Here is a 27,371-nt window from a genome sequence, read left to right on the forward strand (position 1 = left end):
TGATGAGTGGCTCATGTTGTAGTTTATAGCATCCTCTCATTGACACTTGTTGAATATCTAGGAACTCTAAGGCCTTACTCTATATGCTTACTAAAAGATTTGTCACATATGTATATTGAGCTATTTTTGGAGAGACTATTTAAAGATATATTTTTAGAAAATATTGTTAACTAATATTATTTTCAGCAACTGTTTGCATACGATTTGTATTTGAAACATAAAGTTGTTTAAACTTTGAATACTTTGTGCTTTCTTTACTACCACTTTGAACAGTTTTACAGGAATATTAATTCATCTCAGTTTGTCTCTGCAAAACCAGGGAATACTTTTTGGGTTTGAAGTCTGTCAAGTTCCTTTGCACAATGCTTTCTGGAAGAGAAGCACTATTTTGGTACCAGGAACAATGGGGGCTTAAAGCTTTTAACCGTACGTCTCATAAATGATGGGTCAGCTTGAACAATGTGGATACAGCATGAGCTGTGGTTACAGGGTGGGCTGCTTGGTTGGTTTCAGTACCACGGACAGCAGCACACAGCCAGGCTTCTGTTTCCACCACATGATGCCTCAATGTTTTTTCTTCTTATTGGGATGCGAAAGAAGTCCTGGGTCACAGCACAACCTGCTGGACAAGTTGTTACATGCAAAAAGACCTAGTGATAAAAGAGACATCCAAGTAAGGACATCTAGTTTCATCCTTATCTTGGACTTTAACACTTCAGGAAAAGATCAGCAGAAGATCAGAGATTCTAAGTAATCTTTATTATTATTGGTCAGTTAGGTACAGGAAAAACATTTTGTCGTATCCCATAACTCATTGCAGGAGACTGATCCATCAGAACAGATAGAGAAGCAGACCCAAGTGAGACACTCACCACCATGTCTGAAAATAAAAATATGAAAGTGACTGGTGTGTGTATATCTGCAGGTGATGCCTTCACGTGAGGCCTTTTACACTTATATGAAAAAGATCATGCACTTGTCAAGTGGTAAAATACTGAAAACCATTACAAAAACCTGTCCACCTGAGTCTGAGGGTTTGTAAAATTTCTCTATGTGTCCCGTCTCCATGCAATTCTATTTATCTCTGTTTGGACCACGATACTCCGGCAACATTTTGAGGCAAGGCTGATGGACAATCAGCGAATATAACAGGACTGATTCGAGAGGGAATGGTGGAAAAATAAAGAATATGTAACAGCCCACCAACCTCGTTACTAAGGTAAACAAAAATACTATCATAAATTAGATATAAATAAAAAGGGCCTGTTTACACTGCCTCAAAAGTGACCAAAGTATCATTGCCGTAAATTAAGGGTGTTCACACAACGACACATGGGAAGTCAGCATGCTCACAGTAACTCACATACAGATATGAATGTCTTTATAGAATATGTATCTGTCATCACAGCTTGGCAAAATTACACTTATACACAACAAATGCACAAGAACACCTGGAACCATAATACCAGCCAGTGGAAAAAAGACCCAGATCTGTTTGGAGGTCTTCATCCAATGAGAAAAAACCTTCTGTAAAATGGACGACCTCATTGCCTGGTAGGTAGATAGGTGGTAACATCGTCCAATAACAATAGCCTATAGATAAAGAATTTATGTTTTCAAACAACTCACAAACACACGCATACATCACACACACACACACACACACACACCCACACACAGGCATTTTCTCACACGCATATTACATGTTAATAACATCATGATAACTGTGACTATCTTCTGAGTTGTGACTGAATGAAAGACTGGATGTGGCGCCATCTCACAGTCAGTCGATCATTCACCGACTGAACGTGAGACAGATCGAACTACCTACAGTAAGCGGCTATGTTGAGAGCAGTAAACCTGACAGAAGTACAAAACACTCCATTACTTCATAAGTTGGCAATTATTTTGACATAGTTACATTAGGCTATATGTAATCATTGCTTGGCAGCATAGAAAAATAAAAGAAGTTGCTCTGGTGCATATTCTGAATCATCTGCATTTGAGTGAAGTCGTCTCTCTGCAAACGGAAGAATCGTTTTCGGCACACTTTTTTATTGACTGGATGAGGCTGGCTCTGTTATCGGATACTTGATTAGCATTAGGGATTATACTACCAGTCGCAGCTCTGGTTGCTGTAGTGTCGGCTAGCTCATGAAGCAGGCCTGGCTAATGCATATTTGGAATCCAGTGAAAGTAAACTAAGTTCCTTTTCATGCCCACTCCACAAAAACTCACACCAAGGGGGATAAAAACCATGAATGTCCCAAAATCAAAACATTCATGTTTTTTCTTCACTCTCTATTTAAAGACAAATATCTCTGTTCTCATTTTAAAAACATTTCAATATTACATTTCAGCCGCCTTTTGACACGGCTGGTGTCACATGACTGGTAAACTGCATATTTATCTGGTTGATTTTGGGTTCACAGGACCAAAAACCACTAATTCAAACAAACACAACAACCATTGGCCCATGTTTCACGAGTAAATAAGATGGTAAGTTTAAAAGTGGGTGTGTTGTCTTGGGCAGACAGCACATCTGTAATCTGAAGGTAAATTACAATAAATCTAATTAGATATGCTCAGAACTGAAGTAAGCCATCGACAAAGTTGAACAGACACAAGTGGAGACTCCAAAGATAATAATTAAAAAAAAAGAAAAAATGAGGGAGCCGATTTAGCTCAGTTGCTCTGTGTCACTAGATTTCCTGTCTCTGTCAGTTGCCCTTTCAAAATAAAAGATTGAAAGAAAATCTAGTTTTAAAAGATGATTAAAGTTTAGAAAAGATACAGAACTTCCAAAAATAAAGTTTTTAAATTATCATAAGTTAATCATAACAATATAGTCATAACAAGTATTCCCCAGCTTTTTGTCTTCATTGTGGCCCTGATCCACCAGCATACAAAAATCTTAATGCTCCCTTTTAAAAAAAAACTTGATGGCTACGAAAGTTGCAGCAATGATGTAAATTTGATGAGGGTTGGGTTTTTTTTCTCGTATAATTTTTCTAAATGAGATTTCTAACTTTGGGAGGACTGAACCCAGTCTGTGTTTAACTTCCTGTTACCTGGTTTAGCAATTTCACGCGCTCACCCTTTAAAAAACAGTTTAAGGACTCACACCACACTGCTACACGTGGCATTATCTTCTTTGTTTTCAAAGTTCATCTAGTATGTAGACTTTCTGTGTTATGATAGTGCCTTGGAGAATTTATGATGAGCCATGACGTACAATTAAAACATTCTGCAGTTACAGTGGTAGCCATTGCAGAGGTACCCATCCCTGCATCTACTCTACATGATCAGCATTCCCTACCTTCAGCAGGGTCTTAACAAGGAGTGGGACGTGTGGAATGGCTACATCTGTGATGTGTTAATGTTGGCAGAAATCCACAGAAATGCCAAGATCTACTTTTTGCACAGTGTAGCAGACCTTAGAAATGCACGATTTCAGCCAGGGCTGTGACAGCTCTGCTTCTATGGCCAAAGTCCTTTTGAAGATACAGTATCAGGGCGAGAAAGGGAAGGAAAGATCGAGGCGAAGAGAAAGAGAGACACTGAGAAGGAAGCTGGAATGACGTCCTGTCCTCCTATCTCACAGCCTTTGGGTGAAGTTCTCAGGGAATACTCCTTTGGCGGCGTTTTCTTTGTTCTGTTTCCAGTCATCCTGCTTCATTCCCATCAGCCAGCCCTCATCCTGAACACAAAGAAGGAAGTACATATGTATCTCATCTCACGTCTCCCTCACAGTAACCAGTAATCCATGTATGTATATGAGCGTGTACCTGTTCATCAGGGTTGTCAAAGGGGACTACTAGCACAACATCGCCAGCACTCATCTCCAGTTCATCCGTGTCGTTGGCAGCATAATCATGCATCACCTGGACCTAAAACACAAATATCCAAAATCTAAATTCACACAAAGAACTTTTAAGGGCTGTTATTAACATGCTTGAGCTCTTTATCCTGTTGGTACCTTGAACAAAAAGCCAGGTGGCAAATCTGTATCCTCTGCTGCTGCTTCTGTTGATTCTGCTGCTGCTGCGGCTTCTGCTTCTGCAGGTGCCTGGAAAAAAAAGAGGAAATTCTTTAAGTGTAGCTGTTACTATCTTTAATTTTGAAACCATGGTATTGGTAAAATTTGTATTTGCTATTTTGCCTCTTCCTCCCTCTTGTACTCTTTTGCACATCTAATGAAACTGGCAGCTGCACACGCTGGCTGCCCCATTAGTTCACCCGCTCCTTTCCTCCCCCTGTTATATACAGTCTGGCCAAAAAAAACGTCACCACCAAAAAAAGGGCATACAATCTCATGTTTCGTTGGTACACCTTTAGCTTTGGTTATTTTAAAAAGAAAATTCAAGACCTACCTCTTTAATCTGGCTTTTAGATGATTGTATTTATTGTTATTTTATGTTGTGTTTTAACTTATTTTAACCCTTTTATTTTGTTTTATTTCTACATTTCAGTTCAGATTTTTTGATTAGAATTTTATTCTTTGTTAAATGCTTTTCCTTTTATTATCCAATTTAAGTTAGTTTTTTTATGCACCTGGTGTTACACTTTCTCATTTTACCAAATTATTTATCCAACTTTTATTTTATATTGTTATATTGTTCATTTATGTATGTATTTACAAATTTACTTATCTTACCCTCTAGTATTTTCAAGTATTTTTTTTTTTTATCAATCAATGATTATTTAGTTTTAGCGTCTGTGTTTCCTTATTTTAATTCAAGATGGCATTTCCTCAGTCCTCTAATTCTGTTTTCTGTCAGAATTTCCTTTTTATGTCTTTGTGTGTTTGAGTGAGTGTGTATACTGAATGTGATTTGGGGGAGGGGATTGTAGGGGTCTTATGTTTTCATTTTATTCAATTATGTAATTTTCTGCTTTTTAGTCCACTTCTTGTTAATTCATTTTATTTTATTTTTCGATGTAAAGTACTTTGTATTACAAAGTCCTGTATGAAAAGTGCTATACAAATAAAGTTTGATTGTTTGATTGATTACGGCACGCATTTGCTGTGGCATTGTTTCGTTAAGCTTCTGCAATGTCACAATCCATCCAGTGTTGCATTAATTTTTCATCAAGATCTTCATTGATGATGGTAGAGTCTGACCGCTGCACAAAGCCCTCTCCAGCACATCCCCAAAGATTCTCAATGGGGTTAAGGTCTGGACTCTGTGGAGGCCAATCCATGTGAAAATGACGTCACAATCTGAACCTGATGAATCCTGTCATTGTCATCTTGGAATATGGCCGTGCCATCAAGAAAGAAAAAATCCATTGATGGAATAACCTGGTCATTCAGTATATTCAGGTGGTCAGCTGACCTCATTCTTTGAGCACAGACTGTTGCTGAACCTAGACCTGACCAACTGCAGCAACCCCAGATCATAGCACTGCCCCCACAAGCTTGGACAGTAAGCACTACGCATGATGGGTGATCACTTCATCTACCTCTCTTCTTACCCTGATGGTCCATCACTCTGGAACAGGGTAAATCTGGACTCATCAGACCATATGACCTTCTTCCATTGCTCCAGAATCCAATTTTTATGCTCCCTAGCAAACTGAAGCCTTTTTTTCTGGTTAGCCTCACTGATTGCTAACTGACAGCGGTCAGACTCTACCATCATCAATAAAGATCTAGGTGAAATATCAAATACTTGGCCAGGCAGTGTATGTTACTGTCTTTCTATGTTTCTCAGAATGGATGAAACTGAATTGTAAGCAATTTCCCTTCAGGTATCAATATAGTATTTCTGATTCCTTTTTTAAATCTTAACAGTTCTGCATGTTACAGTGGTTTTTCAGCACTCACCTCCTCAGTTGCTTTTTCTTCTTCTGTTTCTGCAGCAGCTGCTGCCGACTCACCCTGTGAGCACAGAGACATGAATACAGAGACAGGTCAGAGACTGAGACAGATGGAAGATTAAATAACCAGGGAGGAGTAAGAAAAGAAAGAGAAGAGGAGACAAACGAGACAAAGACAGACAAAAGACAAACCACACAGCCTCAACAACAAAGTTATGACTAATACATGTAAGCCTGACACTAAAACACATTTGTTATATTTGTTAAGCTTTGTGCAGCAACACAGTGAGTGTGGAGTTATGACTATTTACTCTTCTCTTTCAACTTTTCAGCTTGATGCATCCGTGCTCCTGTTCCAGATGCATCCTAAATCTGCCCGCCTCAAGTTTTCTCCACCTTTCAGTTACAATTTATCTCTACATCATGTTTTCCTTTCCAGCACCTCATGCTCAAACCTCCACCTCCAAACCGATGCATCCACCGTTTTCGTCCAGATGCATCTCTCCGTTTTTTCCTCTCTGTAGTTACCTGACCCTCCTCATCTTCAGCAGCAGCAGGTGTTACTTCCTCAGCTGCTTCATCCGGCACCTCTGTTGCCGCTGGCTCATCATCGTCCCAGCCCTTCTGGGACTCAACCACTGGGTCATAATGAGCTTGCTGGCCCTGGTAATCCACCTCTTCCTCCTGATAGCGAATCGGTTTGCTCCCGTCATCCCCCCAGCCCTCAGAGGCAGCCGCTATGGGGTCGTAGCGTACAGGCTGTGAGCCGTCGTCTCCCCAGCCATCTGCGGCAGCTGCCATTGGGTCATAGTCCTGCTGGGTATCCTCTTCCTGGGCTCCACTGTCCTCAGGCTGAGGGGCAAGGGTCGGGTTTCAAGGGGTCAGAGGTCAAAAGACATGTTTTATCTTGGGTGTTTTACAAGGGCTTCAGAAATCAATGGCTGAGGAACTTTTATGGGAAAAAAATGGAAAGGAAGGGTCAAGCTGTCTAAGAGCAGGGGCCATCAGGGTTAAGAATACTCGAAAGGCATTTTGGGTAATTATGGGCAGGGTCACAAAAACGAGTGACAGAAAAAAACTCTGATGGGCAAGAGAAATGGGATTTTTTTTTTATTTAAAAATTTGCAGCTCATTGTTATGACTGATCAACTGATAAATTAACAGAAATATGACCTGACTGTATCTCGTACATTGAGATGCATAAGCGTTAGACTAGACACAGGCCACTGAGACACTAATTCATGTCAGGAGTAATTAGATACATGGCCTTCAGATTCTTGTTACTTTCAGAAGCACTTTGTTTCATTTGCTTAAGCCAGATACTCACTAGATGACTGCTGGATCTTAAAGGTAGAGTCTGCAGGATTTTCCTAAAAAATGAAGTGTCGACTTGTACAGGAATAATCCTGTGTAATTGTCTCCTCTGTGCCTCTATACATGTGTGTCAGTTTCTGTGTCTGCCTCGACCCCCTCCTCTGACTGTAAGTTGATGTTTTGGTTGTGTAGGGATGATTCTGGGCAGAGAGTAAGTGTGGTTACATCAGTCAGTCACAAAGCACCAAGTGTGCAAGTAACTTTGCGTGTTGATTAGCAAGTAGAAGAAGCTATACTGGGCAGCTACAATAGTGAACATAGCATGGAGAAAGAAAAACACAACCAAAGTGAAATGAAACGCAATACAGATACAACTTTTTTTCTAAATGAGGGGTGAAGCTTGGCTCAACTTTCACTCGCTGTCAGAACTTGGAGTGCAGCATGGGATGAAGGGCGACGTAAACTGAATTTATGCTAACCAGTTACATGTCAAATACCCGTGATTAGCTTGTGCTAACATACCAAGTCAGGTGCACGGCTCTCGAGTCTCTCCCAGGTAGAAACAGGATGCGTTTGGAGGCTGTGGGTGTGTGCTGCTGCTGGCACTGAGCCAAGGAGGAGGAGCCCAGTTTGTTGAATGTTGTGTTTACTAACAAGCAACGAAAATTCCTGCAGACCCTCCCTTTAACTAATTTTTAAAATAAAGTCCGACTTAACTGATTTTTAATGTGACTTTTTTTTATTTAGCCTTTATTCAACCAGGTAAAACACCTATTGAAATCAGGATCTCTTTTACAGGGTGACCTGGCGAAGAGGGCAGCATACATTGAACAAATCAATAGCACTATCAGTAATGATTCTAAGGACATGAGATCTCAAAAATTACTTTTCTGATTAAATGTGACTCTCGGAGAATTAGCACGCACACAAGGGCAGTCAACGTTGGCAGGTCACATAGGGTGGAAAACTAGGCCCTAAATCTGGTTTGTATTGTTTAGTTTGTTGCCAGCCTTGGCTGATCTAAAGATTTGCCCTGTGGTCCCAACACACTATTTATGTTCCAAATTTGTTGGCAAATCTAAGCATGCTAAACCTATTAATGTCCTTAGCAGAGATGTTAAAAATGTGAATTAGCCCAAGAGCTACAACCGTGAAGGGGGAGAGAAGCTGTTTTCAAAGTATGAGGGGAACAGGGGTAAAAGATGCCATAGAAACATTTAATGTCAGTTCAGCATTTTTGGAAGTCAACAAAAATCTCATCATCTGACCCAAGCAGAAAGATGCAGGTGCACAGATCTTTGCAGAGAGGGTTTGGTTCAAAGTAAAAGGCAGATGAAGATAGGGAAGGGTGGCAGCAGAAGGCAGAAACTCAAAAACTGTCAGCCTTTTCCCATCAGAAAAAAAGATGTTGGATCTTCTGTTTGGGGTTTGCGAGCATGGTATGTTTTCCCACAGCTATACTCAAATGGAGGAAGAAGAAGAGGAAGAGGAAGGACACTTTGTAAGAGTAGAGGTGTCATTTCACTCTGAGCTATCACTGCTTAGCCTCAAGCTCCAGTACAGTTAGACTGCACGTTTGTCTGACACGTCTCTCTTACAGCGGTAACGATGAACAAAAAGTTAGTCGATGGTCAGGATGCAGAGTTGCAAGAAAGTTGCCCACTCGCTGTGTTTGATTTCCCACTGAAACATGAGCAACTTCACTCAACTTCCACAACAAAACTCTTCCTTGTGTGTCACATGGTGCATCATGTAGATGTTGTGCAACATGTGAACACACAAGGAGAAACAGAAACAAAGGAGGTTAACTCAGTTACAAATATCTCCTGGCGTATTACACTTGATGTAATATCTGTGAAGTATATTTTATTTGAAACTGAATTAACCTTTGCAAAATCCCACGTTCTATTTGCGCTGTACAACCATCTCCTCAGTGTTTAGTGTTGTCACATAAAGCACTGCAGACACAAAGACAACGCACAAACAGATCTGGGACACACAAACAACACAGAACCAAAAGATGGCTTAAAAATCCAGCATGACTTCCATATGTCGTGCAAACTCTGGTTATGAAGCAGCATGCAGAATGAGAATGGGGTATACGATGGCTTCATAGGACGTATATATGTTAACATCAACATGTGAATAGATGCTTACTTTGACCACAGGAAAACATTTTCTGAAGAGTGATTGATGTATTTGCATATACGGATGAGAATGACACACTTACCCATGAGTCCCAGTTTGCAGGCTGTGGGGGAAAAAAAGAACAGAGTTAAAAGACAAAGAAAACCCTAGCATGGCTTTGGTTGAGGCTACTGTCCACTGCATTCAGTCAGAAATTTCCAGTGCAGGTCCCATGCTATAAAACTACAAGCCCAGAGCAGAAGATTTCCAGCAGAGAAAGAGGTTCAGGCAATAACAATGCTTAAGAGTGTAAAAGAGGCAAAAGAAGATAAATACTGACCTGAGAAGAGTTAAAAATAATTTGAAAAAAAAGCTCTATATGGTGTTATCATTCCCCTTCCGAGTGGGCAAACTAAGTCATGATATTATAAATCCTAGGTTAAGATTTGTTTTTATGTTGTTTTAGAACCAACTGAGCGTGCACAGGCAAGATCAACAGAGAGAAAAGGCACTACTTTGTCCACAGGGGGCACCATAATTAACACAAACCTTGGGTCCCCAGCAGGATCTTCAAATTCTTTAGACTTCCAATACAGCCACATTTTAAAGAGGGGTAATGTGCTTTATTAATGGCCTTATACTATCCTTCGGGTACCCCAGTAGTTGCCTTACCTGAGATGTAGCTAAACAAAGACAAAAAAAAACATGTTTTTCTCATGCTTGTGTTTAAAGATGCTATGAAGAGGATCTGTTTTAATTGCACTCCATCGCCGCCTTGTGGCCCTGAGTCTCCGCACACTGTTGTAAATTACTTGTAGTGAGGTGTGTTTGTTTTGGAATTAAAAGGAGATCAAATCAAAACAAATTTTCTTTGATCAAGTCAACTATTTACTGAATACAACGAGCAGAGGTAAGGTTACGTTGCGCTATAGTTTGAAACGTGACATCAAGCAAACATTGTAGTAGCAAGCTATATGTGGTGCTATCGACAGCCCAGTGCTCCGACCCATTAGCCCTGTAGGCTAATGTGAAAACAAGTAAACACTGTCAGTTTGTAAGTAGTTTAGTAGCTGTTATATCTAGCACAGCTAGCAGCCCGGTGCTCTAAGACATGTCAGTACTGTGTAACGTTAGTGAATCCTGGTTATGTCCTGCCAGTCATCTACCAAGCAGAGCTAACATAACCTCACTCTTCATTTTATTGATAGACTCTTATGTTTGAACAGACCACTGCAGAATAACTGCTGACTGTGGGTTGGAATGAACATTATCACAAACAGTTGAGCCATTGTGTTAGCCTTTAGCTCGGGTGCTATCACTCTCCTGTTTAGCTTTCTTCTGCTCTTCTGTCCTTTTTCTGTCTGACGGTTAGGCTCCTGTGTCCACCATCACTACAAAATTAATCACAGAAATCGTTTTCAGCAGAGAAAAACACAGATCTCTCTTCTCTCTGCTAAACTTTGTCAGCCGGCATGGTGTTGTCATAGAGACCTAGATATGCCGGTCCCGGATGACCTAAACTGGAAGCTAAGAAGTAGCAATTTAAAATAACCTGTAACCAGCATTATTGGTGCTGATAATCTCATTTTTAAGTGTGGATTACGATCAGGCATATATCAAGAAGGAAGACTTTTTTCTAGATCTCTTTCAAACTCCTCACAGCCCCTTACAAAAACCTAACCTTAGCCTCTATTATCCTCCTTACTCCACAAACTCTGTTCTTTCTGATTGGCCAACCCCCTGGAGGTGTGTCGGCAGCAGTGCCATGGGCAGACCTTGGTGTTTGAGGCCCTCCAACGTGTTACAGACCAGTTAGAAGATCCGTATTTCAGTTAGTCTCATTAAGATCGTGTACAGATCTTAATAATACCCCCTCTTTAAATCCATGATCCAAGTAGAGATTTTTTTCTTTTGACTCTGCTATAGCCAATAAGTGAAAACATGTTTCTACAGGTCATCCTGTTGTGTTATATACATTTGGTAACTATTTTGGTCAAGATGTAAAGAAGGTTACGTGCCATGTTACAACCCTGTACTGACTTAATTTCTAATGAATGAAAACAAAATGTTATTACTCCCATAAAGTAAATTCAACTTATATCATTCCCTGACCTATAACTACACACTACTGAACAGTTCTGAAGAAAAAGACGTTAGAGCAGAGCAGGGTGTTATTCTACAGGACATGCCATAAGTGGTCTGTGGACGGTGCTGAAGCAGGAAGAAGTGTTTTCTAAAAAGCAGGTTTCCACAGATCATCATGCCACCTCTTGTTTGGTAAGTTGGAAAAAAGCAGAGCAGAGGTACACCTCAAACTATGCCAAGCTTTTCAAGGAGTTTCATTTTCATCCAGACTGCTCAAAGCTTAGTTTGAGATTTATTAAGTTTCATAACTGTGCTGGCAACTGGGGATGCTCTGCAATCAAAAACAGGCCTGCAGAGCCCACTTAGACTGATACATGAAATGAAAACTTTCTGTATGAGATGCATCTCTTGGAAAGCTTGGCATGTCTGGCAGTGAAAGGTCTCTACGATCTATGTTTTCATGCTTTTATTTGTCCACCTGTGTGATTGTGACCGTGGGGGCTTTGGTTGCTGCACTGAAAGAGTCCAGGTCCATGTCCAACAGGTTGCTCACTGCTGGACTGTCAAACTGACAACAACAGGGATAGGAGGACTCACTGGCTGAATGGGTACAACGGAGGGAGGAAGACAGGAACAGAACAGCAAGGAGAATAGAATAGAATAGAATAGAATAGAATAGAATAGAATAGAATAGAATAGAACAGGGAGACAGGCCACAAGAGGGAGACCTAAAAGGCTCTGACCTGTCCAGGAAAGCAAAAGTGGAAAGGGAAGAGTTCTGGTTGTTTTTGAACAGCTGCTGCTCACTAACCTCTGTCGGTGAGGTGACGCTGATATTAGGAGTGGCTGCAGCATCAAACATGCCAATGATGTTTTCTGCTTTCATCTCCTTGGATGGCGTCACCTTTGGTGGAGGAGGCACTGCTGGCCGGAGCTGGGATGGAAAAGAGAGTTTGTGAACAATGCATTCGAAATCAAAGCCTTCAATTTTATTTCTGTTGCCACTGAATGTTGTAACTTCAGAGAAAATTACCTAAATCTGCCAAACATCAGCAACAGAAGTTTGTAAGATGTGTTTCAGTGAGGTTTCAAGAGGAACAACAACCAGCTATGAGCAATGAAAGGAGACTTAGCAAACGTAATTAGGGATGGGTACCGAATTAGATACTTTTAAAGGTACCAACTGAATTCTGTCAAAAGTACCGGGTACTGATTCACGTGAAATCAAAAGGTACCATGCTTAGGTACCTAAGTGCATCCTTGTGACAGTGAGGGAGTGGAAGAGTAGGCAATTTTCCATACTACAGTACAGCATTGCAAGGTTATTTATTGAAGAGGAAACATGTTAAATTATATATATATATATATATATATATATATATATATATATATATATATATATATATATATATATATATATATATATATATATATATATATTTTATTATTAAACAAAATGATTTCTTTTTTTACTGCATACAGCCAAAAAAGTACCAAAAATTGGTACCGTTGAGTACCTGTACCGATTACCAGGTACCAGGCATTGGTACCGTATTGTTTCAAAGGTGAAAGGTACCCATTCCTAACTGTAATGTATTTAATGAAGTCCTGGTTCTCAAAACTTCCTGCTGAAGTAACTCTTTAGCCCCGTTTTCACCAAGCAGTTCACTTTAGAACAGTACGATTTGGTACAGGTTAGCTCGGTTAAGCCTGGTCCTGTTTTACATTTCCACAGCCAACCGTTCCCCCTCGAGAAAAGCAGCATGTAAGCTGGATGCCGATGGCTGCATCAGATAAATAACAGCATGATGCCATAGCAATACCACACAGTGTACCCTGCTAATAAATCCAACAAAAAAGAAAAACACAACACAGTAAACAAAGAGCAGCAAGGGGAGACATCCAGCAATCTGTCCTCTTTGTGATAAGCATGTGGCTATTTGTTACAAAGATTATTCAAGCTCTGTTTCAGAGAAGGTTTTGTGCGGTGAGGAGAAGCTGCTGTTGCTAGGTAAGTGACCATCCTTTTGATTAATCAATAGACTGCAGTGTTGTAGCTCCACCTTCCAGGATCAGATCGGTTTAGTCTGGCACCCCAACGGAAGAGTCCCAAAAAGTGGGACAGCTCGTCTCGCTTATTTGGGAATCTGTCTTGGGATTAGTCTGCGGAAACTCCATGTAATGCATGCTGTACTGAGACGAACCGAACTGAACCACTTGGTGGAAACAGGGTTTGTTACCTCCCGTATTGGTTATTGTAAGTCTCTCTTCTCTGCTCTTTCTCATAAACCTCTCCATAAACTTCAACTGGTCCAAAACTCAGCTGCCACCAAATCACCCCTATCCTCTAAAAACTTTACTTGCTGTCTGTCAAATCACACCTACAGGTACTCTCACATCTCCTTCCTCCATGCTCCTCTCTTAACCTTATACTCATTTCACCACTATAAGATCTTAAGCATTCAGCCCTGCAGCCCTCTGGTTTTTTTAACGCTTTTCCCCAACCTATCCCAGCCTGACTCTCATCCAAGTTCGAAGTCCCTAGAACTGCAGATTCATTGCATACTTGCATACTCAGTGTTTGGTTTAGTGTTATAGCACTCTGTATGCATGCTCTGTCTTATTTCTTTGTTTAGTCAGGTGACTTTAGGTGTCTTGAAAAGCGTCCATAATTAAGATGTATGATTCATTATCAATATTATTACTTAGGCAAGGTACAGCCTGAGTGCTTGAGTGTGAGTGGGTTTACCTTGGATGGAGATTTGGGGATTGGCGGAGGTCCTCCTGGCCTGAGAGTGTGGTTGGATGCATCTCTCCCACTGAGTGGATTACAGACAGAGAGAAAGAGAAAAAAGGAAAGAGAAAAGGAGAGATGGAGGGCAAAACAGTAAAAAAGACAAATTACAGAGAAAGTACAAATAAGAACGGCAAGCAGTGAGAAAGAAAGTCTGGCAAAGGTTAAAAGAGCAGCTAGAAGCTTGCACAGCTTGAGAAGTAGGACGGCATGCTCTACAAGAGTCCACGCAGAAGTTTTAGTTGCAAGAGCTACCATGCAAGAAAAGTAAGTGAGTGCTTTCTATTTCCTTTCCTCTCTATTTCCTCCCTCCATCCCATGCAAGCAGGCTTCTCTTGTGTCCTCCACATCCTCATGAGCGAGCAGTGATAGAGCATTCAGAAGCAGCCCCGGATCTGTAGATATTTCAAGTTTGGAAAACCTGCAATTCACGACTATACCAGGCAATTTATGAAACTTTGACATTTTCATAACTCAGAATAGGAAATGTTTCCCTGATCAAGCCATCTACCATACTCCAATAACACACGCCTGTGTGTTTTCTTGCCTGGTGCAGCCTTAAACATTCAGGTTTACTCAACTGGTCAATATCTGCAGCTCTAGGTGCCAAACTCCCAGATCAGTGTGTCGATGACTCTACTTGCACAACCAAACCAAGCACTAGTTCACTCTTTTTTTTCTCCCAAGCCTGCAGGCTGACTGACAGACAGCTGGACAGACAGGTCAGTTGGACAGACAGACAGGTTCTTCGTCACCACTGTTACCACATTTGCTGCTGGTTACCTCCTATTCGCTCCTGATGAGGCGCCGCGGCTACCTGTCTTTCTGTAAGGAGGGTTCAGGGTGGCTCCAGGTTAATGCATGCCATGAACTTTGTTTCCTTTAGCTTTGATCTGACGTAAAGTGCTTTAACAAATCACTTCAATGTTTCAGAAAAGGCAAGAAGAACCTGATGCTGTGACTATAACTGCTATCCATATAACAGTTCCTTTAACAAAGTGTACTTTAATTGCAACTTAAATAAGACAGCAAGTATAAATAGTTTAGCCATGTCACTCTGCTTACCCTCAACAACAAGAAAAACGTTGAAGAACCTCTTCACAGCAAGATATGCTTGAATTACAATAATCTACTTCTGGAGGGGACAGGTACATCTGTTGACCCTAACAACATTTTTATGACTTCTTACCTTGTGTTCAGAAAAATGAATAAATAAACAGAAACAAAAACTTCTATTATTTAGAATCAAACCTCTAAATTTACAGCTAATTCAACAACAATGAACCAAACTCACCAAAGTTTAATTATATGTATGTATCACTCAAAAGATTCAGGGTCTGTGTCCATTTACTGCATTTTTTTTGTGCTCTAGGATGAAAAAACTATTTGGACACCACAGCTCTCGTCTTTTTTTTGCTCTGTTGTTTAATTTTGTTCTTTATTGTTATTTAGACAAATCAAGACAGAGTGGGACTTTTTATATTAACTTATTTTAAAAAAAATCTCAGCGATCCAAGCTGTGGAGAAGAAAACCAGATATTTTAGAGGGTATGATTTTCAGTTCTAAATCTGCTGTTAATGTTTTTACACCATGTTTGACTGTTGATTTTACTCTTTTCTTTTAAAATTGTATCAAATAAAAGCCATTGTGAAGCATTCATACTCGTTAAAAAAACTTTCATGACATGGCAACGGTGAGCAACAGTGAAATCAAAGTCGTTAGTGGACACAGGCCCTTATTTGTAAATGATGGCGGAGTTGATGCATTCTAAAATACTTCACGTGGCTTCAAACAGCTGATAAACAGCTAAAATCTAGTGGTTATGTTTTTTGTTTCCTTTTTAAAAAAAATATTTTATTTTTTTGTAATTGGAAGATAAACACGAAGAATAGTTGTACGGTTGGAAGGCGTCTCAGCCCTGCCACTAAGTACCACTTTCTCCTACACGTGTCTATTTTGATTTTTTTTTTTTTTTAAAGAAAAAGAAAGATGAAATTATGATGTAAAAAGTCTTTTTCAGTTTAGTTTAGTTTATTGTCAATAAGTTATCCTGGGATAAGTTATAGGGGGATGAGAATAGCTCACTAACCTGGTTGTGTCTGTTCCCTCCAATTTCACCAAGATGTCATACAAATCCTGATCCAACTGCAGAGAGGAAAAAACACCATGTGGGATCATTATAATACATACATTCACAGAAATAAAATATTGTATGATTATTGTACACAGTCCATGACATGTTCATTTGTGTCCAAATTCATTGGGAGTATTAACAGTATTCACAGACTTTGCATCAGGTTTAAAATTATAAAGGGCAGGAAATGATTCCTCTTCATGTGCACAAAAGCAGCGTCGCTGATGCTGACAAACTGTCCTCATCTGCCTTTCTCATCAATTGATATCTGATCTCTGAATCAATTTGTTTTGTCTGGTCTTTTATCTACATTCAGCATTAACTCCTACCCGGCTTATTTCCTTGTGAAACTTCTCCTCAAAACCAGCCAAGCTCTGGAAGGTGCTGACGTAAAACCCGACCCGACTACAGAGAACAGAGAGGGAGAGTATTGATTGAGTTAGTGGCTCGACTTCATTGAGTGTCCTGTTTAAGGGTAAATGTAGCACAGATGTAAGTGAAACATGGTTATAGCAGCAATCCATTAACAGGAAAACCAGTTTTCACACTCTGATGCTCACACATACAGACCTGTTCCACAGTGAAGGTAACTCCTCTTGTAAGTCAATATTTATTTCCTCAAACACCTTCTGGGCTCTCTCCAACTCTTCCTCTGCCTGAGACACACAGACATCCACACAAAAGGCTGTGATTGATTCTGGGCTGTATGTCTGTGTCTGTCTGTGAGTGTCTGTGTGTGAGATTTTCTTGTACCTGGCTCCTGGACAGACTGCTCTGAGCGACATTATGTGCAGACAAGATACCCTGAGCCCAGCCTGGAGTGGCTCTCTCCAACAAAGAGGAAGGCTGAAAGACAGACACCAAGTTAAACATGGGATCATGAAGCACATTTGTATGTATGTCCCTCAGTTCAATGTGTTCCTCTGTTTCAAATACTAGGGTGATTTTATATTACCTTGGTGATTTTAATGCCTCCGTCCTTTTTCTTGGTCTTGTGTGTGACAGAATAATTGTGTCTGGCACTGTCGTAATCCACCAGCTTCCTGTCCCTCTTTGCTATACGAGCCTGAATGAAAGAAATGATTAATAAGACACAGTTTTTTCTGATTATGATCATCAAATCAAATTTCCTGGAATTTTTTGTTTGTTGGTTTTTAACAGTATATGGCTAAGTGTGTTTATACTGATGCAAAGTACTCAGGTAGTGTGTGTTTGATGCTGTTGAAATGTAAAGCACAGACAACCTGATACCATGCATAACATCGAAATACGAAAAAAATAGTTTTGGCTAACTGTTGACACAGTGGCAAAATCCTAGTTTTAGTTAGAAATCTAAATAGTAAACAACAAGAAAACCATTTCTAATAGTTCTTCGACTATTAGTGGAAAAGTACCATACATTAGAGTTGTGGTGACTGACTGAAATACATCAGCAGAAACCATAGACTGTAAAAAACATGGACATAGTCAGGAAAAAATCACTCCTCGTACAGTGGGTGCTGATAGTAAAATTAGCGACTCAGGCAAGAGACATTTTTTGAACTAGGCTATAAAAATGTAATTTCTGCTTTGAAAATGCCTTTTTTTGGCTTGGTGAGAATGTGACTTCCGGTACCCCGTAGCCAGCCTCAAGCGTACACTCGAGAAACAGCAGATTTTAGCACTTCCGCATTGTCTACTATTCTTAGACCAGAGGTTGCCGCTTGGCAGAAACACAGAAGGAAGTTTGAATACACAGGGAACAGAATAAAAGAGACATTAAAGTTGAGACATGTATGACAAAAAAGGATTGGCTGACAGCTTTGGCCAGAAAACAAGTCAAAGACTCAAAAGGCTGCAAGATATATTACCTTATTCAAACACTGATGGTAAAATGCAGCTGTTTGGACTTTACTGTGATCTAACGTGAAGTCTTTATAAGAAATGAACAAGAAAATGTAAAGCAAGCAGATTCTTGGAATCCTTTGTGTATGCAACTTACATATTTACTCGTGGTTCCAACTAATATGTACGCCATATTGGAAATTTAACATTTTTCTTTGCATTTCACCATGTATACACTTTATATCTTGTATTTCAATGCTACATGATGCTCTCTTGTTTTACTTTTTTTTTTTTGCTATGCAGCAGGAGTGACTACAACAACGATGATATCCATTTGGATCCATGTTACCTTAGCGCATTTCAAACAAGTGATGAAGTTTAATCTGACCCCAGTCACGTAGTGTAACTGGGGGACAGCAAATGAGTCTCAAAGGACTTGGCTTGGCAACAAAAGGGTCGCTGGTCCGAGTCTTGGCATGAACCAAGACCAAGATTCAGAATTGGGCCGATAGCTGTGAAGGTGTAAGAAGAATTTTCTGAGCACTGTGGCAGTGCCCTTGAGCAAAGCACAGAACACCCAACTCAGGTTGGCAGTATCCTCACACTGCTCCCCTCACCTGTGCATGTTTCTGTGCTGTTTGTGGGTGTCTGTATATATATAGCATGATTCAAAGTGGAAAAAAATCACTCCTTCTCCCAAGGGATAAATAAAAGTAAAGAAAAGAAATAAAAAGATAACAAAAGACATAGAAAAAAATAAAGCTGATATTTTGCTGTCTTGACTATGAAAATGAAAACTCTGCAGGTCTCCATCAACCCTCACCTTGATATCAGGGAACTGGCCCAGGTAAGTATCCATTGAGATGAGAGCGTGATCAACCAGCTTTTGATGGTAGTCTGTCCACAGCACGTCACAGTCCTGCAGCATAAATGAACACGACAGCACACCATCACAAACACACATAAAATCAAAGTGACTGCTTGCCAAGCTCTTTTAATTGTAATGGTCCTCTTTCTGTGTCTATCCCTCTATTAGTGTTGAGAACCTTTCGGCAGCTCTCTGCCGTTTCTTGGCTTGTAGTTCTGTTTCTAAATTGAGAATACACTGATTGCACTCTCGCTGATTGCAGTATTTCCTGTTGCTAGCTCGTAGATCTTTGGCAGAAGATAACCATTAATCCAAAGTAATTTTGACAACGATCTCAATTAGGTCGAAGGAAGACTCAATGAGGCATAATTCTGGTGTGAAGAAGAGGACAGAAAAATCCCACACTCAGCTGTTTACCCTTGGAAAAGAGGATACTGTGATGAATAAAGCTAGCATGAGCCAAACCGACACACATACACACGAAACGCACTCAATCACCTAATATATAATACAACAAAGTGGTTTTGACCTCCAGCTTGTCTTCACACCCTCACACTTGCAGGCACTGTCTGCATTTAAAAGACCTCTATGAAGGGGTGTCTGACCTCCACAATGGAATCCACTTCTCTCTTGCCGTACCAGTGGTCCTCGTACATGTCCGCCAAACATGCCTGCACATTTCTGGAGGACTCATGCATCGCTAAAAAAAATAAATCACACAATCAGCATCAGTGGAGATTCTGTGGGTGTGCTCAGGACAAGATGAAAAAATGTGGCTTGATAGAATTCTGCATACCAATGAGACAGTTTTTATAATGGGTTGTGTGTATGTGTGTGTATGTGTGTGTTACTTTTCACTGCCTCCAGGTACGCCCTTAGATCCCTTTGCAGTTTGCTACCTTCAGCCTGGGGGTGAAACACAAAAAATGACACAGTTACAAAACAAAAAGTGATGTTCTGAGACATTTACTTTACATTTACAAGCCTGATGAGCCTGCACTATCAGAGTCCGAACAAACATGTCTCCCATATTGTGTTTGTAGCATGTTTTTGCCATCATCAGTCAATAGCACATTGATTTTTTGAGATTTTTAGAACGTGACTCGACTGTAAAATGCAGTGTCACTCACTGAACAGTACTCACATATTGTTTGTTGAAGTTGATCACTCCTTCCTCGAACGCAAGGTCTTTGGTCTCATCGGCTTTGCCAAGCTTCTGAAGAACCTGTGTGTGAAAGGAATTATAAGTTATTAGTAATGTGAAAATGATACAGCTACAGTAAGCAACAAAAACAGTTTTTTTTTTCACTTTAAGGGATAACTTTCAGCCTTTTTAACATCTTTCTCCATGTTTATAGAGAGATTTTTTTTTCTACCTATATGGGTCAAATGAATAAGATGCAAAAGCAGAATTTAACACACAATAAACTTGGAATGTTACACTGGATGTTATGATGTGATATACAGCAAAAGCAACTTAGAAACCATATTGTAGGTAAATGCATTCATGCAGCACATGATTATTATTATTTTTTTACTATTACACGTGTTGCCAATAGTGTACAGACGTGCATATGCCACCCACACTTTGTTTACAGGGCTTAAATCCCCTGTCTTGGTTCTGTCTTCCCCTCCACAGCCTTCCAGGGTTTAATGCGTTATGATAGTTAAATAGCGCCCCCTAACTTTTATCAAATGCCAAACGCGCAGGTGCACAGACGCAGAAACTAGGCCTCATATTACTCACCGACACACATTGCAGCATGGCTTATATTTACTATCATGCTTTCTGCTTGCAGGATGTTCCTGCTGTCATTATTCGTACAGTGCACACTGACTTGTACACACAGATAATAACCTCACGTGACAGCTCCACAGCAGTTGTGGGATAAATTATGAGCAGGCCGTCGGTAACATGCATCCCACCGCAATATGAGTGTGCCCGCTGCATGACATTGACACATTAGAAGCTGTGTTTTTAAAGTGGACATCCCCATCCCCAAATACAGCAACCCTGCCATGATTATTGTCATGTCGTGATGCGACACTGCGCCTCGTTAGAGGATGCAGCACTGCTGCTTCGAGGCTCTAAGGCCCAGGTATCCATTTCACACACATATTAACGAGTCACCGAACAGCTCTCACCTTCTCCTGGGCTCTCGTTAGTTTTTTCTGAACGTTGCTGGCTACTTTCCCTGCAGTCAGACCCTTCCCCAAATTCAACTCAGCCATCTTGAAGCGCAGATCAGTCTTTGGATGCGGAGATGATGGGAATGAAAGCAATAACGATCGGAGGGACCGCTACGGTGACCGATGAGTCAAATGCATCAATGTCCGTTGGAGAAATAAAGGATGTGGATGTAATCGTGTGATGTTTCAGGGTAGATCTATCGGGAGATGTGAGGGCAGAAGGCTAAGCTGTATTCTCAAATGTTCAGCTGCTGTGTGCGCGTCCGTGTCAGAGGAGGATGCTGTCAGAGATGCTCTTAAAGGTACAGACGCCGCTGTGCGTACAGGAAAACCGCACAATACAGCACCACAAGCATTACTGGTACACTAAAGAAGAAAGACGCAAAGTAATCCACGTTTTAATCAGGATTTTTGGACTTCAGGAAAAAATATTTTGACTCCTGGAGGTAATTAACACTTGAGCAAGAAAACCGGTTTTAAACCCCTGACAGGTCTTTCAAATGAACAGTACAGTTAGTTGGTGATCATTTATAATAATTTACAAAAAAGAAAAAACTGAGACAGTGCATTGGCAAAATAAAATAATATTAACAGTCTGTATAAACCCACGCATGCGCAGTGCTCACGCCTTGAAGACACATCTGCTCAGTCGTTACGTAACACACGGAGTGCCATGAAATACTGCTCATCAACTGGAGATTATTAAGGACCAATAAGGCAGTAATCTTAAGCAAAAATCTAAAGAAAGATGTTTGTTTTTCCTAATGTAACTTCAGTTAAAAGCAGGTCTACAAATGATCACCTTCCCTTTTTATTTATATATTTTTTCACATTTTCTTATTTTATATTTTATTTTACTTTATTTTTGGGGTAATACTGCTTTAAAATAATTTTGGTTTTATTTCCGGTCCACAGCTCTAACCATGGCTACATGTCACTGCAGGCTTTTGCATGTTTTTTTTTCTGGATTCTTAACTGTGTTAGGGTACCATAAATTGCCCGTTTACTTTCCAGTAGATGGCGCCATTGTCTTACATCATGAGAACTTGATTGTAGATAACACTGAGCGAGTTGTTTTCTATAAAACCCAGCCTTACTTTTAGTCATAACTTTGAGGCTTCAAATATTCTGACGGACAGAGGGCCCTGCTGACGTAAGGAGAGCGGTCAGTCGACTTTCAGAGGTCGTGAGAGGTGTTTTGGTTATCTGAACGTTAGCTTTGTGTCTCTTTCTTACATTTCCCTTAATTTTTGTTTTAAAAAATCGCATAAAGTTACCTTAAATCTCACAAACTTGGATGATTTGTCATCAAAAAGACCTCTGTCATAAACTACAGCTCTTTGTAGACACAGGTGGCTGCTGGCTGAGTAGCTCTCCAAGGTCCTGAACTAACACTGTGCAGCTGCTGAGGGAAGGGCCTGACAGCTGAACAATAAGCTCTCCACAGACCAGGCTGGCAATACTTATAATTTGTGTTCCCCCTACTATCAGATGTAATTTTATCTCTGTTACATAATCTGGCACGAGCGTGTACTTAACCAGGAATTCTCGCATGTGAGGAGTGTGTCTCGTGAGGGGGCGTTTATATAGCTCCAGATTATAGGATGAATCATAATCTGCCACAGCCTGATCCAGGCTGAAATTGTCAAATGAGCCATGATGTGATATTGAAGTAAAAACAACATGAATTCATTTCCCACTTAAATCTTGTAACTCTTGACCTTTTTGTTCGAAGTCTTAACACCTTGTCCCCTAGTTGTGTTTAATCTCCTCACCCTCACTTTCTCCCTTTTCCCGCCCTTTCTTCTTCTTCTTCTTCTTCTTCTTCTTTTAATTCTCCACCCGTCTCCCTCGTCCCTTTATCCCCGACAATAACAACATTTGGCCACGAGTCACCAAGCCCATTCGTTCCCATACATTCACATGAATGGCTCCTCCGCGCCCCCCTCTCCGTCTTGCGGGAATGGTTTAACCCGTTATTCACAGCTAGAGAGACACAGGGAGCACAAAGGGAGCGCACACACTGGTCGGTTAGTGGGGATATAATAGGACAGCGTGATGTAAACATGGAATAAAAACCGCAAGGCTGCATTTCCATTTCCCGTCTTGCTGGTCCATTATCAGCGATCAATATTACATGAGGTGCTGGCGAACAACAGCGTCTCTGTCTGGACACGACAAGGCAACCAGTGAGTGAGAAATTGAAGCCAAGAGTGGAGAGGAGAGGAGTTGAGCTTTGTTTCATATCTCCGCTACGAGGTTCTTGTGGAGTTATCAGTTTCTGGACCGAGCCTGGTTCAACAAGAGAACAATGCTGGATGTTTCGAGTTGATCGCGAAGACGAGTGGATATTTGTTTTCTTTGAATCAGTTTTCCCCTCTCTGGGACTCAAGGGGGATAAAAGAAGAGAAGCTAACATGTTTCATGTTTTAAGGTGAGTGAGTTTTCTTTGTTCACCTCAAATAAAGCCTGAGGATAGCTCATATTTTGTTGCTGCGTGCCACCCTTTACATCAAAGACTGTTATATGAACGTCTTTTTGCTATCTCCGCCCAGCAGCTGGGAACAAATAAGGTCCCATTTAAAATAATAACAACAATAATAATAGTCTGTAGATGAGAATGAATGAATAAAATGGTTCCCATGATGCCAGCTGCCTCCTGACTGTAATTGTCTTTGAAAACTAGACACATGGAGGAGTAGCTCAGCTCTCCCATTGTTTTCCCTCTATTGTTTTCAAACCCTTGTTTTCCGGACCATTTGGAGCCGTGACACAAGACATGACCACTTAAAGACCCTTCAACGGTCACATATCAGTAGACGCCAGATGAATCCTTCATGATGTGTGGGGGTGAATAATTTAAAAGACTAAACTCTGAATTTGATACCCCGTCCTCTTAATTGGGTTGGACTGCGTGTAAACACTGGGAGGCAAATTGATTTTCAGTCACGTGCGCACATATTCCATCCACATCTATCTTCCTGTCAGCCAGTCTCAGCAACAAACATCTGGACTGGATTTAAGACCCAATCTGAAACAAAAACCCTCCTTAAAATTTCTGCTCTTCTCTTTCCTTCAGGGCACAGTAATGGCACATGAAACATCATCATAATTAGTACTTTGCCTGGGCAAAGCAGAAGTAATTATATGCAGCAATAAGCCTGCAGAGCTAAGTGTGCAGGCATTTTTCCTTTATTGCCTTTGTTAAACATGCAAATTTGTCTCTCTACCACATACTGTCCCAGATCTATGGGCAACATTATTCACAGAGGGATCAAAAAACTGAACACGAGAGTGTTGTTATCTGCTTCATTCCACATGTTGTTTTTGCTGCTAATGATGATTTCACATGTTCAGAGGTGTAGCTCTGTGGATTTCTGCGCAGATGTCTGTGTAATGTTGAACGTGATCATACTGTACATCCCATGTGATGCTGCCGAGAGGAGAAGAAGAAACATACAAGAGATGTAGAGTGTATAAGAGACAGTCCAATTATGAGCTGCTATAGCTTTCACGGGCTCTGGATCTTCTTTATAGTTACAGATTATGCAGAACGTTATGGCCTGTCAGGGAGGGAAATGATCAGAACAGGTGAAATTACACCTCTGAGCGACAGATCTTTTAGGAAATAGTGATAGCTTCAGATTTATTGCGGTATTTGAAAGAGGCTGCAGGGAAAGACTAAGTGCATCAGAAACCGCTGTGTTGCCAGATGTCAATCCACAGAGTTTCTTACTTGGTAGGGCTGTAACACGGTTTAATCAGACTGCCCTATGGTTCATGAGTGACTTTCTGGTTATGGGAAAAGACAAGAATGATAATCCTTAGTTGCACTAGCACGTTAAAAAATAGGAATCTTTGCTGTATTGACGTTGTTTAGAAAAATGCTTTAATGTCTCTTAAATTAAACTGAGAGTGGGTCAAGCCCTCTGCAACATCTTTTCTATGTGACATGAATAAGTTTGAGATGAATCACCCAACTATCAGCACAGTGTTTTCCATGGTAAGAGGACAAATCAAAAGTTTTAAACAAATCTGTCACAGTTAAGATTCGACAAACAAGAAAGAAGGAAAAAAACTGAAGAAAATAAATTGCTACCGACCAAAAAACAGAAACCCAACAACCATTAAATTGAAAAAACAAAAGCAGCAGAGGAAAAAAAAAATAGAAGAGCTGAGCATGACAAGAAAGATAAGATGAGCCAGCACGAAACTACACTCACAGGGTAACGACAATAAGACACAGGTGAAATTAAACAGGAGGGAAACACAAGAGGTGGAGGTAAAACTGAAGTAGAAACACAGCGAGTAAGAATGCTAGAAATAGAAAACAGGAAGTGATAAAAGACACACAAAGACAAGAATCTCAATCAAGGAAAACTCTTGATAGAAAAAGAAACAGGCTTCACAGCTCTGGATGTCACCCTTCAATCTTATTGTCATGTTATAATTGGCAGGGTCTACGCTGGGATAAGATAATGAGAAGGATGAGAACAGACTGAGAGACGATCCCTGTGATGGAAATGTGACAACTTCCTGGGACTAACTCCCACACCTTCAACAAATCAATTAAAAACAGTTTGACTGATATCCCCATATGGTGCTTTCTGATAGTTATGTAACTGTATCTGAGAGCCAAGCAGTCCCCAGACTTCGGACTGTGGCCAAAGGAACAGGTTTTGAGCTGATGAGATGAGAAGTCTGGCCAGAAATCAGAAATTTTGTCTCCTAATAACATTTCAGCTCCCTCCATCGCTGGTTGAAGTGGAAAAAAATCCATTTCCGCAAAAAAGATGATGTGTTTTTTTCTGAAATATCATTTCAGTAAATTTAAATTCATAGAAAAAAATGCATCAGAGGGAACAACAGAATTGGGTACCTCATATTTCATGTTGCTCAGTAGTTGTAAAAATGTCCTCCATCCAGTGTTTTTATCTGTATTAAGACTGACCAAAGTACAAATAGTTAAAAAGATCGTAGTGTGGAGATGAGGACGAACAGCGAGGACACTTTCATTCATACATTCGTACAATTCAAGGATTGCCTTTGTTGCTATGCACTTACTGTGCAGTGCTTTGATGGCAGGTTATATAAGTCTGTGCAGTGAACATCAGCCAAAAAGACTTGAGACAGAGCATAAAATGTCTACTGGGGTTTCCATGTCTGACAGAGCTGGTCAGCAAACAGCCTTAGTGTTTTATTCTGTGTTACTGAGAAAGATAAATGAGAGGTGAAAGAAAGCCACCGTAAAGAAAGAGAAGGAGCTGAAATGTAAGTAATAAATATTAAGAGGAAGGTGAAAGTATTAAAAAGGTAAGTGGAGAATGAATAAAAGGAGAAAGGGTTGTGAAGAGGAAAATAACAGATTTAGGAAATTAGGAACAGAATATTCTGGAGAATGAAAGGCTAAGAAGAGATGGAGACAGGGTCAAAGAAATAAAGCAGGGGAGAAAAGGCAACGTCAATCCTAATCCCATTAATACACACTGGTGCTGTCCTTCCCGCTGGCGTTTTCACACACCACACACACACTAGTTTGCACGGGTGAAATACATTCCTGCTTGCTATGCTGCTCACTATCGAGCTGTTTGGATGTCCATGTAATGATTCGAGCGCTCCAAACGCTAAATGTATGGCCATCAGGGCGCCATCAGTGTGATCAGCACCACATCAAGTCTGAGGCCACGTTTTTCCACCACATCTGACTCGCAGCCTCTGGAAGCCTTCGGGCCACATGTGGACTTGGCTGTCATGTTTGTTTTTAGCTGGAAACCCTCCATCACCTCTGAGCAGACACATCTGCAGATGTTGATGTAGAGACAACAATATCTGAGGAGAGGATGTTTGTTGTGTTCATGAGTCAAATACTTACTCTGCTGCTACAAGCAAAGACTCAGCAATAAGCATTTTGGAACACTTGTTCATCCTCGTAGGATTTTGGGCTAATATTTGATATAAATCAAGTCAATTAAACATTCATCATTTGTAATGTAAGCTAATACTGTGTGTTTGCAGCCGGAGCGCTAACACAGGCAAATATCAACAAAGAGAGCAAACGGAGCCAACAGAGCTGCTACTGAAAGCTGTAATTCAGGATAGGTCCTTGGAGAGACTCAGAGCTGTGAGCAGCACGGCAAGCAGGAACAGTGAAGAGGAGACAGAGATATTATACAGAGACTCAGTGCATTTTTATGTGCTGTGTGTCTGGGTT

At 40.6% G+C, this 27,371-nt stretch overlaps 2 protein-coding genes across 6 annotated transcripts in view; one reads left to right on the forward strand and one right to left on the reverse strand.

Moving 5' to 3' along the window:
- Positions 1 to 740: 740 nt before the first annotated feature.
- On the reverse strand, positions 741 to 21,449 carry bin1a (bridging integrator 1a). 5 transcript variants are annotated; one of them, XM_074694544.1, is made up of 20 exons: positions 21,116 to 21,449; positions 20,115 to 20,195; positions 19,822 to 19,876; positions 19,576 to 19,670; positions 18,926 to 19,021; positions 17,234 to 17,344; positions 17,032 to 17,124; positions 16,849 to 16,934; positions 16,608 to 16,683; positions 16,234 to 16,289; positions 14,927 to 14,968; positions 14,099 to 14,168; positions 12,161 to 12,283; positions 11,828 to 11,917; positions 9,368 to 9,388; positions 6,352 to 6,675; positions 5,831 to 5,884; positions 3,980 to 4,069; positions 3,789 to 3,890; positions 741 to 3,700 (listed from the first exon to the last, which is right to left on the reverse strand). In XM_074694544.1, the coding sequence occupies exons 1-20, from the start codon at positions 21,200 to 21,202 to the stop codon at positions 3,599 to 3,601; spliced, it is 1,854 nt and encodes a 617-aa protein (XP_074550645.1). In that variant the 5' UTR covers positions 21,203 to 21,449; the 3' UTR covers positions 741 to 3,598. The 5 variants fall into 5 exon arrangements, with proteins under 5 accessions (XP_074550645.1, XP_074550646.1, XP_074550647.1 ...); XM_074694545.1 differs by lacking the exon at positions 14,927 to 14,968; XM_074694546.1 differs by lacking the exon at positions 11,828 to 11,917.
- A 1,682-nt stretch (positions 21,450 to 23,131) lies between these two features.
- tmem198aa (transmembrane protein 198aa) overlaps positions 23,132 to 27,371 on the forward strand; it is a 41,844-nt gene continuing 37,604 nt past the window's right edge. The window contains exon 1 of the mRNA XM_074695676.1: positions 23,132 to 23,594. The gene's annotated coding sequence lies outside the window, so the exon portion shown is untranslated. The remainder of the gene's footprint in view (positions 23,595 to 27,371) is intronic.

The sequence above is a fragment of the Halichoeres trimaculatus genome, unplaced genomic scaffold, assembly GCF_033239565.1.
Source record: "Halichoeres trimaculatus isolate MK-OKI-2021-1 unplaced genomic scaffold, fHalTri1.1 fHalTri1_scaffold_19, whole genome shotgun sequence".
Lineage (NCBI taxonomy): Eukaryota > Metazoa > Chordata > Actinopteri > Labriformes > Labridae > Halichoeres > Halichoeres trimaculatus.

Excerpts from the sequence above, each read along its gene's own strand:
- bin1a (XM_074694544.1), bottom strand. The coding sequence starts at position 21,202 with ATGGCTGAGTTGAATTTGGGGAAGGGTCTGACTGCAGGGAAAGTAGCC. Across the intron at positions 17,345-18,925 it reads GCCAGTTCCCTGATATCAAG|GCTCGTATAGCAAAGAGGGA; the intron begins GTGAGGGTTGAT and ends TCTTTCATTCAG. Across the intron at positions 9,389-11,827 it reads CCACGGTCACAATCACACAG|CCTGCAAACTGGGACTCATG; the intron begins GTGGACAAATAA and ends TTTCCCCCACAG.